The 15,193-nt window shown below is 37.9% G+C and overlaps 2 protein-coding genes across 4 annotated transcripts; one reads left to right on the top strand and one right to left on the bottom strand.

The window, feature by feature from the left end:
- Positions 1-693: 693 nt before the first annotated feature.
- armc1 (armadillo repeat containing 1) lies at positions 694-9,050 on the bottom strand. 2 transcript variants are annotated; one of them, XM_079260109.1, is made up of 7 exons: positions 8,791-9,050; positions 7,980-8,191; positions 7,173-7,264; positions 4,566-4,758; positions 3,955-4,071; positions 3,449-3,523; positions 694-2,894 (listed from the first exon to the last, which is right to left on the bottom strand). In XM_079260109.1, exons 2-7 carry the CDS (start codon positions 8,139-8,141, stop codon positions 2,703-2,705), a joined length of 831 nt encoding a protein of 276 aa, XP_079116235.1. In that variant the 5' UTR covers positions 8,142-8,191; positions 8,791-9,050; the 3' UTR covers positions 694-2,702. The 2 variants fall into 2 exon arrangements, with proteins under 2 accessions (XP_079116235.1, XP_079116236.1); XM_079260110.1 differs by having other exon boundaries at positions 7,980-8,188.
- Positions 9,051-9,434: 384 nt separating this feature from the next.
- mtfr1 (mitochondrial fission regulator 1) lies at positions 9,435-14,388 on the top strand. 2 transcript variants are annotated; one of them, XM_079259460.1, is made up of 8 exons: positions 9,435-9,488; positions 10,253-10,348; positions 10,568-10,666; positions 11,966-12,099; positions 12,231-12,454; positions 12,571-12,823; positions 12,919-13,099; positions 13,224-14,388. In XM_079259460.1, exons 2-8 carry the CDS (start codon positions 10,313-10,315, stop codon positions 13,269-13,271), a joined length of 975 nt encoding a protein of 324 aa, XP_079115586.1. In that variant the 5' UTR covers positions 9,435-9,488; positions 10,253-10,312; the 3' UTR covers positions 13,272-14,388. The 2 variants fall into 2 exon arrangements, with proteins under 2 accessions (XP_079115586.1, XP_079115587.1); XM_079259461.1 differs by having other exon boundaries at positions 9,460-9,629.
- The last annotated feature ends 805 nt before the right edge of the window (positions 14,389-15,193 follow it).

The following is a 15,193-nucleotide window of genomic DNA, read 5'->3' as shown; positions in this document are numbered from 1 at the left end:
TGGGAGGGAGCCATAGCAACCTGAAATATAAAGGGAAAAAAGCTTCAAAATTGAGTTTAAGTCATTCTTAAAACAGAAATAGTTAAAAATAAAAAAAAAAAACTTATTTTTCAACTTTAAAAAAAAAAAAAAAAAATCCTGGTAAAACTGAAGGATTGTACTAAAGTGGCCTCAGGAATTTCAGAAGTGTTTTGTCAGCATTAACATTAAACGCTCTTTCTAGTCACCATCCATCCGCATGATATGGCAGATAAGTGAAGCCCTTCTGCACAGCTTGGCACCTTTTCATTGGAGGCTCAGCAGCGGCATCAGCAGCATCAGTGGCTCCGGGGCTTCCAGCTGGGGGTGACTGCTGCCTCTGTCTGCCTACCAGCACCTCGGATGGGGGAAGTGGTGGGCAAACAACAGTCTTGCCCTGAGGAACCTCACTTATGCACCAGTTTAAAAAAAAAAAAGAAAAAAAAAAGTGAATTTTACCTCTGTCTGTGCTAGGAATATTTTGCTGCCCTCTGCTATTTAATTTCATAAAGTGTGGGTTGGAGAACTGATGCGAGGATGCTGCATGAAGACAATAGTCTGAAATAAGAGGTCACCATGAGGGAAAAACAGACAAAAATCAGCTTAAATAATAAAAAAAAAACAACAACAACAACACAGAAGCAGTTTTGTTTAAGTTTATCATTGTTTGCATTAACAGTTTATGGGAATCTAGTTTCAATTATATTACATCTGCTTGCAGTGGAAGTCTGTACACAAGAAGTTACATCTTTTGAGGACTTTAATTCTGTCAACTTTAGTCATGTTCAATGGCTATTATCAACAAAAGGACAACTGAGCAATTTTCAAGTATGTTTGCAGTATGAGCTAAAACACCTAATAATAGAAAGAAACTAGACAACGCAACAAAGACAAACTGCAAAAATTGACAAATTATGAAGATGTACTCCTGCTGACAGCTCTTGATTTCTACTAAATCCTTTCTATTGAATAAAATTATTTTTATGGTGTTGTTGAGCTACCATGAATACATAAAATGCAAAAAAAAAAAATATTGCTTTTACAGAGTATTGTCACCAACAGTTCAGGCTATTCAGTGCCATTCCCCTCTTTGACTTCAACCAAGTGTGACGTCTTTGCACCATCAAACAATAAAAAGGGACCTGGTCAGCATAGTCTGTAATAACTGTTAATGACACACGCCAGAATAATTAAACCTGGACTAAGTCACGAGGTTGTAAGAGCTGAAGAATCAGGAAAATCCTCACAAAAAAAAAAAAAAAAAATCAGATGCTACAACCTCTTGAGATGAATTATTATTAAAATGCAAACCAGTTGTACTAAAACTGAAAAAGAAAAAACCCCAAAACAAAGTCATTCACATATCAGGTCTGAATTTTTTCGGGAATGAGGCACCATTTACAAAATGTACATATAACCCCCTCTGATGCTTATATAATAGCATTACTGGGTCCTCTGAATGCGTGAGAGTGCACCAAAGTGATATTTGCTTTAAGGACACTATTGGCTAAACTGAAATTGAAAATAAAGCGCTTACAATACTGCGAAAATCTCAGCAGAATTTTGCTTAACAGTGGGAATTTTTTTTTACAAGCAGGCAGCTAACAGGGTTATCACGACCATGCTCTTTCTGACATTGTTACTAAAAATGGAAAAACACCACAATGCTGATGTGAGATAAGCGGTTGTGAAAGCAGAGGTAGCCCAAATTCTGTGCAATAAACACAAAGAGCTGTCAGTCATTTCACAGCCAACCACAAAGCTCACATTCAATTTCTTCTGCATCATTATGATCATTTACACCACAGGAGCCCTGATTTTTCACAAAAACAACTGAACACATTAAGAGGTTGTGCACTTATCGACCAAAAAGTCCACAAGTTGTTTTTAAAGATCAAAAGTGTGGCTGAATAAGCTGCTATCTCTTGCTGGTGTCTAGTATTCCTACAGTGAGCTAAGTTGTGGTTAAGAAATCACAAATATTACACATGCTCGGAGCTCTCAAATCATTTAAATGAAGGATGAATAAATAATTACACTAAAATGTCAAAAAAAAAAAAAAAGGCACACAAAAATCACAGATGTAGGCATCAGGCAAGATTGGCACAAAAGAGTTATAATCACATGCTAAAAAAAAAAAAGTGATAAGGGACAATAAAAGGAACACAGTTGGGAAACTATAGGATAAAATATATGTGTTGAGTAAAAAGGATGATGATTTTGGATAGATGTAAGCAAACAAAATTAATGCACACACAAACTCACACAAAGAAAACTAAACTCCCAATTTTCAGCCTCAGAACAGTTAAAACTGTCAACTCAGTCAATGTTGCATTAAACATTTCCACAAAACTATTTGGTTCAGTTCATATCAAGTTCTCTGGCTATGTTTTTTGATACATATACAGTTAGTAGATAGTTGTGCACATACAGCCAGTACTGGGATTTGTAGCTCAATATATACACAAGTTTAAGTTATTGCAGGTTCCATTTGGCAGTCCAACACTTGTTGCACACATGGCCAGCTCTGCATGGCCAGCTCTGTGTTCTGGAAAGAGGGAGGGTGGGGGGGTCTAGACTAGTGAGACAGGGCTTAGTCCAAGACTAGGCTGAGGGATGCTAAGGCTGCAGCTGGATGGTACCTTTGATATAACAGGGAACAAAGAAGGAAGCGTAGGAAGCTGTCACCAGTAGAAAGAGCGAGTGAGGAAGTTGGCGGCAGTGCTGAGCCACCCCATGCCATCTGTGATAGACCCTACACGTGTAACAGCCTTGTCCTGCTCCTGGGCTGGACTCTCATCCTCAGGCAGGTAGTCTGGGATGTCAGTATTCTCTTCCACCAGCACTGCAGAGTCCTCCTGGAATGGCACTATCAGCTGAACAGACAGAAGAGTGAATATTAGTTTTCAGGCACCATAACTGCATTTAATTTGTTAAAGAAAACCGTCTTTATTTAACATGAAGCTCGGATCCAAATATTACCGTCTGAAATGAAGCTGCATGACTGGGACTGGTCTGACCCCTGCTGGACACATTATATACTGCACCTACTGGTATGTTGTTCCTCAATTATTTAGGCAACTTGCGTTTAAATTTTCTGTTTGCCATAATGCATTTTGTTCAGCTCAAGTTTGATAAATATGGGACTAATATAGAGTACAGACAATCCGCCTGATACTGGTAATGCATTAAAAAGGTGCAGTTAGGACTGTCTGTGTCTCCAGTAGAAAGCAACTAGCCTACAGGCCAAGGCAGAGATGTGACTAGCTAATCATGTCACTGTGAATAAGTCTCAGCCAGAGGCAGGGGGGGCTACACTTTCTGTACACAGAGGCATACAACATACAGCAAGCACACGGACCTACCATTCCCCTTCATCTGGGTGCAAATTAATGTACAGCAGTTTGAAGGAAACAATGCTAGTCCTCACCTCTTCTCCATTCTCTGTCTTCACCACCTGCTGAGCCGTCATGACTTTGGTGGAGTTAATTGCTGTTCCCAGTGCCTGCGAGAAAGGGATTTGTTTTCATTTGCATTAATAATTACATGCATCTTCATGAAGCATATTGAGAAAATTCTGCTGTTTATCATTAATTGGAAGTACAGGAGAAACAGCAATGACAGCTGTGTTCTTATCACATATACAGTGCATAATACTGCAGATGTCCTGTAATGTTTGTTACAAACACTAATACGAAAATTAGGCAACCTACAGATTTGCTATATTTTAATCTATTCCGGATTATCCACTTTCAAAGAAGCCTTAATATATTTTTTCCATCAGTCCTTTAGCAAAGGTGAAGGGACATAATACAATTTTAATGTTAAAAACCATAAAAGTAATCCATCAATAAAGCCTATATGAAGCTCTATGTGTCCAATAAACTGAAAACAGGCTCAAGTTGTTTTCTGTGTCTTGACAGATGCTGTACTTACCTCAGCTTTAAGGTCAGAACGGATCCTGACAACACATCGTTTAACAGCCATCTGGAAGGTGAAACTGATGACTCCTCGAATCTTTAACAAAGCTTCCTCGCACAGGCTCCTTCGAGTCTGACACAGGGAGGGCGCAGATGAAAGTTGTGAGCAGATGTGTAAAACTAAAGTCTTTAAAGAGCTCAGAAATAACCGTATCCTGAAGGCTTACTATGAAAGCTGTAAAGTCAAAAACATATGACATTCAGCAGCAAACTAGGTTTATACATCTGTAGATTCCAGCTGCCACAGTCATGTGTGCTTCTGCAGCCCACCAGAGGCCGTCTGTCTGCTGTAATGTAATCTGGCTAGGTGCAGGATTCCTGCAGAGTAACACTCAGGTTCAATCTTAACATCCTGCTGTTCAATGGCTGACATTTACAACCTGAACCCTCCGCCTCCTATGAGGCGCTAGATAGACACCTTTGGCAACAGTGTGATTATGACAGCAGTATGCAAGGTGATCTGAAGGGAAGACTTTTGCACATCAATAAATGCCTGGTGTGTGTGAGTGGGACATCTGCATATTAATATACTGTGTAAAGTCATGCATGTACACTGTGAATACTCACAGAGTCGTCTAGTCCATCAATGTGCAGCACTACAGTTTTGGCTCTCTTGTTGTTGGAACCCAAGAAGAAGTGGGCTTTACGTCGACAGGAGGTGGCAGCAGCCTCGGCCTGTTCAGCCTGTTCAACACCAGCTGACTGCAAAATCTCATAGATCTCAGAGGCCAGCAGTTTGGTCTCTCCAGGTGATGTACTCCTTTGGTGTGACAGAAAGTAAATTACACGAGAAAGACAGATATGCTAAAAAGAGACATCTTAGTATATTTTTTGCACGTGGCTTATGTACAATTACTCAGAGACCCTCCACGAAATGGACTTATGTGGAAATAATTGTTGACAACAGTGCATTTGCAATACTAATAATAATCTGATTTGTAAAATTCAGTTACACAAATATTCCATTTCATCACATTTTCCTTCCACAAGTTTCCTGTAATCTCTTAAACCGACAGTTCTCCTGGCTTTTTGAAGGTTTTTCAAGATTTTCTTTGGTCCATGACTGTATTTTCAATCAGTTTCAGACCAATCTTTGTACCTAATCACTGGTCAAGGGATAAGGCATTGTTGCATCTCCACAAAACAAAACATTCAAATAATGTTTAATAATTTTAACTTGCATTTTGTTACAAGCAAACTGCTGCAAGGAAACAAATTTTGTTCAACTTTCTTCTGCTGCATGTAAGAAAAATGGCAAAGGCAGCACAATGTGGCAGACATAAAGCTGTATTTTTGGACCAATAAAGTAAAATACTGTTAGATAAAAATCTGACGTGTCTCAGCATGGTGTGGAACATGTCCTTTAAAACAGTGAGAAAACTGGAAAAAAGGACCTAAGAAGCATCGGAGCATTAAAATAATTTTAAAAAGCTCTAAAACTGGAGTACATGAGTTGAAAGTGATGTCCTTGAAAATAAGACAAAAAATATATGACAGGTAGAAGGGTTTGATCTGTTCAAGCCTTATCAGAAATGTTCTACATGAAAAGGTGGGCTGTCAAGAAGTCGGTTTTAAGAAACAGACAGAAAGTAAAAAAAAAAAAGGGAAAAAAAAAGGTTGAAGTATGAAAAATGACAAAGACCTAGACTGAAAATCAGTGGCAACAGGTTCTATGGTTTTATGGAGTGATGAATCTACCCCTGAGCACATGTTACTAAAGCAATGTGGGATCACACACATAAATGAAAATGGAACAAATGGCACCCAATATCCAAAGAGGTTTGAAATATTATTCATAAAGCCTGGAGAAACTTTCTTAAAGACTACACAAAGAAATTGCAAGAAAGTTTGCCTAAGGGGATTTGAGCCATGGTGAAAAATAAAGATATTAATACCAAATGCAAGCTTTCAAGCTCGATCGAGATTAACTGTTTTTTTTTCCTTTTACATTGTATTTCCAATTATGTTTACAAAGTTTTTTTTTTAAATGACTGCAACTATGTTCTGTTTTCCTGAACACATAAATCTGAAAGCGAGAAAAGATTAAATATCAAAAGATACTAGTTAATGTAAAAGCTCCACTTTGTTGACATTTATATATATATATTACTTTTGCATTTGTCCTGATCAAACTTCCAACAAAAGTACACAGACTGTGCCTATTCTATGCTTCACACTTAGCTTTGATGCCCTTCTGTACACTATACGACAACATTTTAGAAGACTGCAGCTTTTCTTGCGAAAACTATGTGAGGTCAGTGACAGCAGTCATGCAGGACTTAATAATTTATAAGGGACAGTAGGACAACCCTGCAGGCTAAACTGCAGCATCTGTCACCAAGTCATCATTCTTTCTATTGTAACCTCAGACACTAGCTATCAAGCATAGCTGCCCTCTAGGAGCCTATACAATACATTCCCCACTGCAGCACTACAGAATCCTGTCAGCTTTAAGGCAAAACTTATACTCTGTTCAGCTGGTTTATTTATCCAATTCAAACTTTCTGCATTGAAAAGACAACAAAATCTCAAACCTCAGATGTTACGTATCTAAGGGACCAAAAATTATCTTCACACCTGTTTGTGCAGCTATGCTAGACTTCACCCTTCAGCCACGTGTCCCCACTCTGCCAAATCTGACCGACCTCTATCTAAAGACAAACAGACGGGAGTGGGAACATGAAGCAGGCCGTCTCTTCATGCCAAAGCCAGACTAAATGAAGTAACAGGCTTAGTTTTGGGCTAGCTTGGCTACAGGGTAGATGGTCCTGCCCTCAAATTGAGCTACCTGAAGTATAATGTCTTGCTATTACATAACATAGGTGACCATAATATCTGCATTATCTATTTTATTTCCCCTTTATTTATTCAAATATACTTCCAAATCACATGCAGTGAAGATAAAACATCTTCCAGCATCAGTCAAAGCCTGGTGACAAAATCAATTAACATCTTTATCATGCAGAAACAGCATTTCAAGTTATCGCCCTCCATATGGCCATAATTCAACTTGAAACTAATTTATCCTGATATAGCAAATAAAAGGATGTCATCCTGCTGGATATTCTGCAGACTCGCAAACAAAACAAAAAATAGTGGGTTAATGCTTCATGAAAAGAAATTGCAATGTTAGCATGTGTGTGTGTTTGAGAAGCGGTGGTAACGAGGACTTGCTTCTGCATGACATTCTGCAAACTCAGCATCATGCCCAGCTCGCCCTTCATCTTTTCCCTGTTGGCTCGACATTCTGCCAGGTAGCGCACAGCCTGCAAGGACAAGGGCAACTGTTAACTATCCCATGCTAACAGCTGACAATCACTTTCTCATATTAAAGCAAAGATCCCTTTTAAAAGGATTGTACATGGGCAGTGTCAAGATATTATGTAAACATCACAAATAAACATTCACTGACTTTGTGTTTACACTTCACAGGTTTCTCTCAACAAACAAGTGTTACATAAAGCCACTTAAGTGTGTACAAGTCATGTACTGAACAAAAGGGTGGCTGGGAGTTAAGTGCAGAGAGGATTTACTCAATTATGTTTACTGCACATCAAAACAAACTGCAGATGTCAACACTGCACAAATATGTGTCCTTTATTAAACTGCTACAGTTCAGATTACAACAACTAGTCTTCACTAAAGCTTGTTGTGACACTCCTAGACAGTAGGGGGCTATAAAAGGCAAGAGAAGAAAACAAACAGCGGCCCAAATCCAGGATGGTTTTTAAAGACAATCTTAATCTGACAAGATGCTAAAAGTACAGTATTTCTACAACAGTGTTTTTCATCCACTGTGCTGTGGCACACTAGTGTGCTTTGAGAGATTGTCAGGTGTGCAACAGGAAATTATCTTATTCGAGATAATTTGACAAGAACTTCATATTGTTAATATGGGCTACAAAGTTTAATTTGTTTTATTTGAAAAATTAAACCATATTGACTGCTTTACAGAGCAAGAAATAAATGGATGTTGCTTACCAATAGTGCAGAGTAGACAACCTGTGGGTTGGGATGATCAAAAAAAAGGATAAGACCTGGCAGACAGCCTTGGTCTTCTACGATGGCTCTTCGGTTCAAAGGGTCTGCAGCAAGATCTCGCAGCTGGTTTACCACAGTAAGAGCATCCACCTCCGCACTCATAGTGCCTCTTGTTTTGATGTCATACACATCAAACCAATTTTCTCTCTCTACTGGAAATACAACGTTAGGACAAATCAGCAAGATAGTTTTTCTGATGCATTAATGAAGAAAATTACTATATTAGGAACTAAAGCTTGCAATTGCAAATTGCTAGGATGTTTCTCTGACCACAGGTGAAAAAAAAAGTATTTAAAAAAAACTGAACTGAATGTTGTAACTTTTGGCTTTATGATAGGAAAAATAATTATAACATCACAACACGATGATGGACATTATGACTGGAGTGAGTAAAGACCACCACTGAACCCCATAATAATGATACTAAACACACAATTGACTTTATTAGTCCGATGTATGCCGAGTAGGTTTACTAAACTATTTGAATAGCAGTGGCAAATGTCTTCAATAATCTATGACACGTGGTACTAAACCAGCTGATTGCAAATGATGAAGTTATTGGTTTATTTACACATACTGATTAAAGTACAAATGCAACGAAACAGCAAATAGCTAAGCATGCTGTGGTAAATTATTCCAAAATACCTAGAATTACACCAATATGACACTTTTACCCATTCATTTAAACTTTCTAAATTCCGATACAAATGCTTATTTTTGCCCACACGCCTTTTTTGACCCCCAACCTCACCTCAGATCAAGCCCTGTGGTACACAGCCGATTCCACAGCTAGGCTAAGCTAGCTATCGTTACTTGACAATTAGAGGATACCTTTTTGTTCGTTCTCATAAAAAAAACAGATATCAAGCTCAGATTGTTTGAGTAAAAAAAAATATAAAACAGAGTTAACGTAAATAGTTACGTCCTGATAGGGCCTTTTAAAAAGAAAAACGAAAGAATTTTAGTAATGCTAGGCCTGCGTCCCTTTCTTTGCGTGTTCCTAGCTAGCCGCTATGGACAGTGTTTGGGTTCTGTAGCACACGAATGGGTGCAGCTGTTTTGTTGTCAAAGACATCCCAGTGTCTGTCAGCATCCGGACTACTTAAATGCGAAATTCCTCCACCGGGAAAAGCAGGACAGTATAACGAACACTCAAAGATGTACTTGCATATGATTGGACGTTGTAGCTCGACTGACTGTGATTTTGACGAATCACCAGTTAGTTCTCTTTCAGGGCTCAACGCTAATTAGTAACGTTGGCTGTCAATCATCCTAATAAACCAATGGTGTTCTTTTACATGTGCAATTTATCCATATGTAATTCCTATAATCCAATTGGCTCCCAAGGTATTCCAAAGCTCCTCCCACACTAGTCGCCTCCTGCGGTACATATTCGTCGGCTTGGCAAGGTGGAAAAACTCCAGAAAGTTGTCAGCTAGCGGTAGTCTGGTAAATTGTTTTCACTATTACTTTCATCTCATCTTTGACTATAAATATAATGTTAAATCATGTCGTATAGGTCTGTTATAATACAATAGGTCAGCAGCGCAGTGTGTGTTTAAAAACAAAGCTTTAAAAGGCACATATCTGGTAAGTTGGATCAAGCTAGTATGCTATCATTAGCAACAGTTAGCCAATTTGTCCGCTAGCGTGAAGTCATTAAAACTCATATTTAATGTTTGGACCAATACTAAAATGTATGTCATATGTGCCATCACCTTATAACCTTTGTTTCACATTTCCTCTTGTCCCGGGGTCAAAACTATTGTTGGCTAAACTAAACTTAAAACTGATTGTAATAGCAGTAGTTATAGTAAATAACTACAACTAACTGTGTGTAGCCTATACTTTTTATTACTCTCGGTTCATTTAAATTCAGTTCAGTAAAATTAATAAATACATTATTTGTCCCAATGTGAAACTGCAATCCACTTAATTTGAGTGCCACTTCATGAAGTCATTCTCGGAGGGATGAATTGAGAAATTTCCTTTTCTTTCTGGATCAAATATTGACAGCAATGATAATGGTGAAGAGAGAACTGTATTGATTTTCATAATAAATATTTGTCTTTGCAACCCAGAACTGATCCAAGTGTATTAGTGCATTTTAGAAAGGGTAGATAGTAGAGGGACAAAGTTCACTCCATTGTCTTTGTTTTTATTTGAAGGTGATTAAACCTGAAATTCCTATTTTGCCCTTATGTTTCTTTCAGATTAAATTTGTTGAACATGATGCTGGAGCCTGTTGGTTGTTATGAAATTCTTTGACAGAAATGAGTAAAAAGCATGCAAGGATTGAAATGGACCTGGTACGTGAAAGTCTGACAGATTCATTTCTGTTTGTGTTTTCCATTTTTGCATTTTTCATTTGAGAATAGTTACATGACTTATACAGTCTCAGTCACCATCAATTCCTTCCTTCCATTTAAATGCACCCTGAGTATTTAGCTTACCTTTTAATTGGTATGTTGTTTTTTATTTCTCCCATTTATCTGTGATGTAACTTGTAGCAAACTTTCTTTTTTCAGGCTTTTGGATCAGCAAAGCCCTATGGATCCTCAAGAAGCATTGTAAGAAGAATAGCTTCAAATCTTCCCATTCAACCCTGTCCGAGGGTTCATTTTCAGGTGAGAGAAGAGTACCTGCATCTCATATACTGGAAAATGAAAGCTTGTGTTTTAAAATGATGACCTTCATATCTTTTTCTGATTGTAAAATCCTTTGTTTGCAATGGAGGATTTATTTTGTGATATTTTATTTCTGTCCATGTGTCCTTGAGATGGAGTCACATTCAGGTGAAGAAAAAAAAACACACGCCCCTTTAACATTTATTTACCTTTTTGTCTGTTTTCATTCATGAACCATAAACAGAGTGAGTGAGAGAAGTCATAACAAGATATACTTCTTCATTTATAAATCACTGTTTGCAAATTGAATTGTAAACTCAACATTTTATCAGAGCTATCTGATCTGATTCTTAAAAAACTACTTTTGAAACCTTTCTGTCTTCAACGCTGCTATTTTCTTCTCCTCTTTGCTTCTGTTTCCAGCTACCCTCCTTTTCAATGAGGAAGGCAGTTTCTCTGCTTTAGGTCAGTCTGTTCTGCAACCTTCAACAACCTTGAGCTGACTCAAGACCCACTGAGCTGTTCAAACATTTCATTACTTCTAACTAACAATTTTCACCCTTTCTTTGTGAGCTGATATTTTCTTTTCTTTTGTTTTTACTAAATGATTTTGTTTAATCTTAACCCTGTTTCCAAAACAAAGAGTAGAAAAGGCTTAAACTGATTAGAAAGTCATTTAGACTAAATCTAACTAACTGAAAATAACATCATCTTCATAGCTAAGATTCAGTCTAGTATTAATGGAGTTGTTGGACATGTTTTACTTCTCCATGCCATGTGGACTAATGTGTCCCTTTGCCCCACAGATGCTTAGTTTGGAACTATAGGATGACAAGTTGGATAGTCCTTCTCATCGTCTGTCCAGTGAATAACATGTAGATCTTGTTTATATATAGTTTTCTTATGTACATGATCGAGCTGTAAATTGCTCTAAAATGTGAACTTCGCTGATTGCAGATTTTAGAAGTGTTCCTGAGCCCTGGAGTGATTTCCATGTGTCTGCAATGCTTCTTGTATACCCTAAAATACTGTAAACTTCCAGGTTTTTAGTTCAACTTTTGAGTTAAAATATTTTTATGTTGTTTTTATACCTTTTTTTTTTTTTTTTTTTTAAATTTAAATTCATTTTAGACCTTGGTTCTTAGTTTTTTTAAGAGTCTGGCATCTTTGGAAGCAGGGTTGTAGTAGTTAAAATGTAGTGTGCGTTTGTGAGTGTGTGTGTGTTATTTGCGCATGTTTTCTTGAATGTTAAACCCCCAAATGTTTCAATTTTTTTTCCCCCGCTTTTTTCTCTGATAGCTCTACCCATATACGGAGAATGCAGGTGTCCTTATTGGCACCAGAAGGCAGAATGGCTTTGTGGCTTCTCTGGCTGATGTTGCCTGGCTTGATAAGGAAGAAGAGGATGACAGAGATTACTTTGACATATCCAGGTGAGACCAGGGTAATAATCTGTTTCAGTCCTTTTGAAGACAGCAAGTTTATATGTTTTCAAATTTCTTTTAGAAATGTATAAAAGTAATAGTTCATGTTGCTTGTATAACACATGAATACATTGAAACAGGTCAGGGATTCAGCCAGGGCTCATGTTTCGGGCCCAACGACCTCATCCTCAGAGACAACTTACCCGTCAGAGGTCACTACCTAGCCTGCATCAAGGAGCTCCAGACCCTCAGGGGCCAACAACAGCAAATGATGAGGCAATTCAGAAGATCAGTGTGCTGGAGACTGAACTTGCAAAACTCAGAGCTCAGATAGCTCAAATTGTGATCGCCCAAGAAAGAACAGGTGCCAGACTTGTTTTGCTTTGTACTAACTAGTAGTGGCTCTTGTCCTCTAGGTGGCAGCAGAAGTACACTTTCTGCAACAACTCAAGCCTTTTCTTTCTTTTGTTTCAACAATAGCTGCTACCGCAGTTGGACCTCCTCCTCCCCCTCCACCTTCTGGTATCCTACCTCCTCCTCCCCCACCACCTCCTCCACCCCCGCCCCCACCTCTGGGTCTACAGTGGACATTTTCAGCCATTGATTTGATAAAGCAGCGCAGAGAGAAGAAGGCAAACGGTCAGACAGTGGTGGAATCGAGGCCAGCAGAAATTCCCAACATGCTTGAAGTCCTGAAGGACATAAGCAAAGTAAAGCTGAGATCTGTGAAAAGGTTAGTCTCAACTTTAGTCTTCATCAGTTGCAGTAGTGCAAGCTGCACTCATGAATTATTAGACTTCATAAATGCTCTTTTTACCACGTTTTTAGTCGTCCAGTGGAAGACGATGCTCAAGCAAAGTTGAAGGAGCCAACCGATGCTGCAGCTCTGATTGCTGAAGCCCTGAAACGCAAATTTGCCCATCGCCATCGACACGACAGCGAACGGGATGACAAAGAAGATTTCAAAGTTCCTGTCCAAGAAGTGAAGCCTCAAACCGAAACCCCACTGGTAAGAGATGCCTGATTCATTGGTATTCGTTTTTTGTTTTTTTTTTTAATATATATATGCTGACATTTTCGGAATGGCTTGCTGTGCTTTCATCTCCTTTCTTCTCTTTTGCATTTTTTCACAGTTTGGGCAGCACATGCTGAAAGCAACTGGAAGGAGGAAGTTGCTCTGAACAGGTGAACATGAGCTTGAGGTCCAGATGTCACTTTGAAGTGCCTCATCATTTTGTATCATCCAGGCCTTTTGCTTGACTCAGTCTGGGAGGCCAAATCATCTCTTAGTGTTGCGTGTGCTTATCTGACTCTCCACTATTGCACTTTTCTAAATCATACCAATTTTTTGTTTTTACGAGGACTTTTTATTTTTGAGGGGGAACATTCTGAGAAGTGAATGTTAGAGGATTATTAGTAGTATTGATTTTGTTTTCAATCATTTCTAACTTTTTTTTTTTTTTTTTTTACATTGTTGCACATAGCATGGGTGATCAGTGTTATATCCCCATTTTTAAGGATGAGTGAAAGTTGTTTTTTTAATTTCAAGCATGGAAGAAACACTTTTCTGTCATGTAGAATTTCATTCTGTATTATTTGAATACATGCTTGACTTGTAGACTAATTTATGTTTGGGATGTGTCTATTTATGTTATGGCTATATTAGATAATTTAATTTTTTAACATTTATGTTCTAGATATGTCCTTAACTAAAACAGGGACTCGGTCAGGTTTTAAAAGTGGCATTTGCAACTGTGGTCTGGTCCTCCTCTGCAAGTTGTATCCCAGGTACCAGTTTTGCGTTCTCGCGCATCATTTGGTACAAATTTTTTTTTTTTTAAGGGCCAAAGTCATTATGCTCCACAAGGTTCTACCTTGTCCTGCCAAATCAAGCTTATACAATGTCTTTCTGCTCTTTATTTGAAATTATTAACTTAGGAAAAATTTTAACTGTTTTGGGAAAGTTATATTTCTTGGTAGTTGTTTTCTATTATTTTTACTCATCTGTCTATAGAAGTAGTCTTGTCTTCTGTATTGACAGCACATTCGAACATAATGGGTCCTAAGGCACCCCTACATCTTTATTTACCCAAAACTTAAGTCATGCTTTCATGTTGGCAATAGTCACATTTTCATTCCTCAGTTTGGAAACTTGACACTAATGGAATCTTGTTCTATTATAATGCATTATTTTGTTTAAAGTGATTTGCTGCACATTTGTAGAATTATTGTTTAAGCCTGTGTATTAGATGCTTCATGTCAACACTTTTTTTTTTTTTTTTTTTTAAGGGAAGGTGGGCTGGGTGTCAGTAATGGTGATTTCACTTTTACTCTTCAAGATGCTGTAGAAGAGTTATGCAGAATTTAAATCAATAAACCAAGTTATTTTCTTCTGACTCAAACATTTTTCTGGAAGTTAGTTTAAAATCCTCTGTAATCAGTGCCAGTTAATACATTTTATATTAAATTTAAGTTGAAAGATTTTTAATTTCTCTCTAGAGATCAAAAATCTTTAGAAACAAATTATGTAACCAATGGATTCCTGGATCCCAAGGCTCTGAGTCTGACTGTTCAGTGTGACTAGAATTAAAGCCATGTTCACAAGGATGGGTTGAGGTGTATCCACCCAAGTTTTTGATCATTCGGTTCACATGGAAATGGTGCTTTGTTAAACAGTAATTTGAAACCAGGTCCCAAAATGAATAAATCTGATTTATAATTTACTTTATAATTATACACCAAAAGTAAAATCCTCATCAGGCCAGATCTTGTGCATCCAATTAATGTTTCCTCTTTGTGGTTTAATGATTTGTCAGTGAGCTGAGGAGCTATTACAATGGAGTAGTTAAATCTGTCCTGGCAACTTGAGTTTGTCCTGATGGTGGGTCAGGGGTCCTCCGGGAAAATAGGTTTGGAACCTGTAGTGTAGGGCTAATGCTGTAAGCAGGAACAACCTAGAATGTCCTTTGCTGAGGTGGAACAAAAGCCTTTTTAGCATTTAGTTTGCAGTTTTACTGCTTTAAATAGACATTTATCATAGTTTTTACAATTTATAAATTAAATTAACCTGTAAATGTATACCTTTTTCATAATAGTTTTTAGT

Source organism: Telmatherina bonti, assembly GCF_933228915.1.
Source record: "Telmatherina bonti genome assembly, chromosome: 20".
NCBI lineage: Eukaryota > Metazoa > Chordata > Actinopteri > Atheriniformes > Telmatherinidae > Telmatherina > Telmatherina bonti.
The sequence above is the reverse complement of the archived record's forward strand: the minus strand, read 5'-3'. Positions and strand labels throughout refer to the sequence as shown.

Bases quoted from the DNA above. Each gene is read 5' to 3' on its own strand.
- mtfr1 (XM_079259460.1), top strand. From the start codon at position 10,313: ATGAGTAAAAAGCATGCAAGGATTGAAATGGACCTG. The intron at 12,455-12,570 runs GTGCCAGACTTG...TTTCAACAATAG, and splicing joins GATCGCCCAAGAAAGAACAG to CTGCTACCGCAGTTGGACCT. The intron at 13,100-13,223 runs GTAAGAGATGCC...ATTTTTTCACAG, and splicing joins CTCAAACCGAAACCCCACTG to TTTGGGCAGCACATGCTGAA.
- armc1 (XM_079260109.1), bottom strand. From the start codon at position 8,141: ATGAGTGCGGAGGTGGATGCTCTTACTGTGGTAAACCAGCTGCGAGAT. The intron at 7,265-7,979 runs GTAAGCAACATC...TTGTCCTTGCAG, and splicing joins TTGTCTACTCTGCACTATTG to GCTGTGCGCTACCTGGCAGA. The intron at 3,524-3,954 runs GTAAGTACAGCA...CCTTTCTCGCAG, and splicing joins GTTCTGACCTTAAAGCTGAG to GCACTGGGAACAGCAATTAA.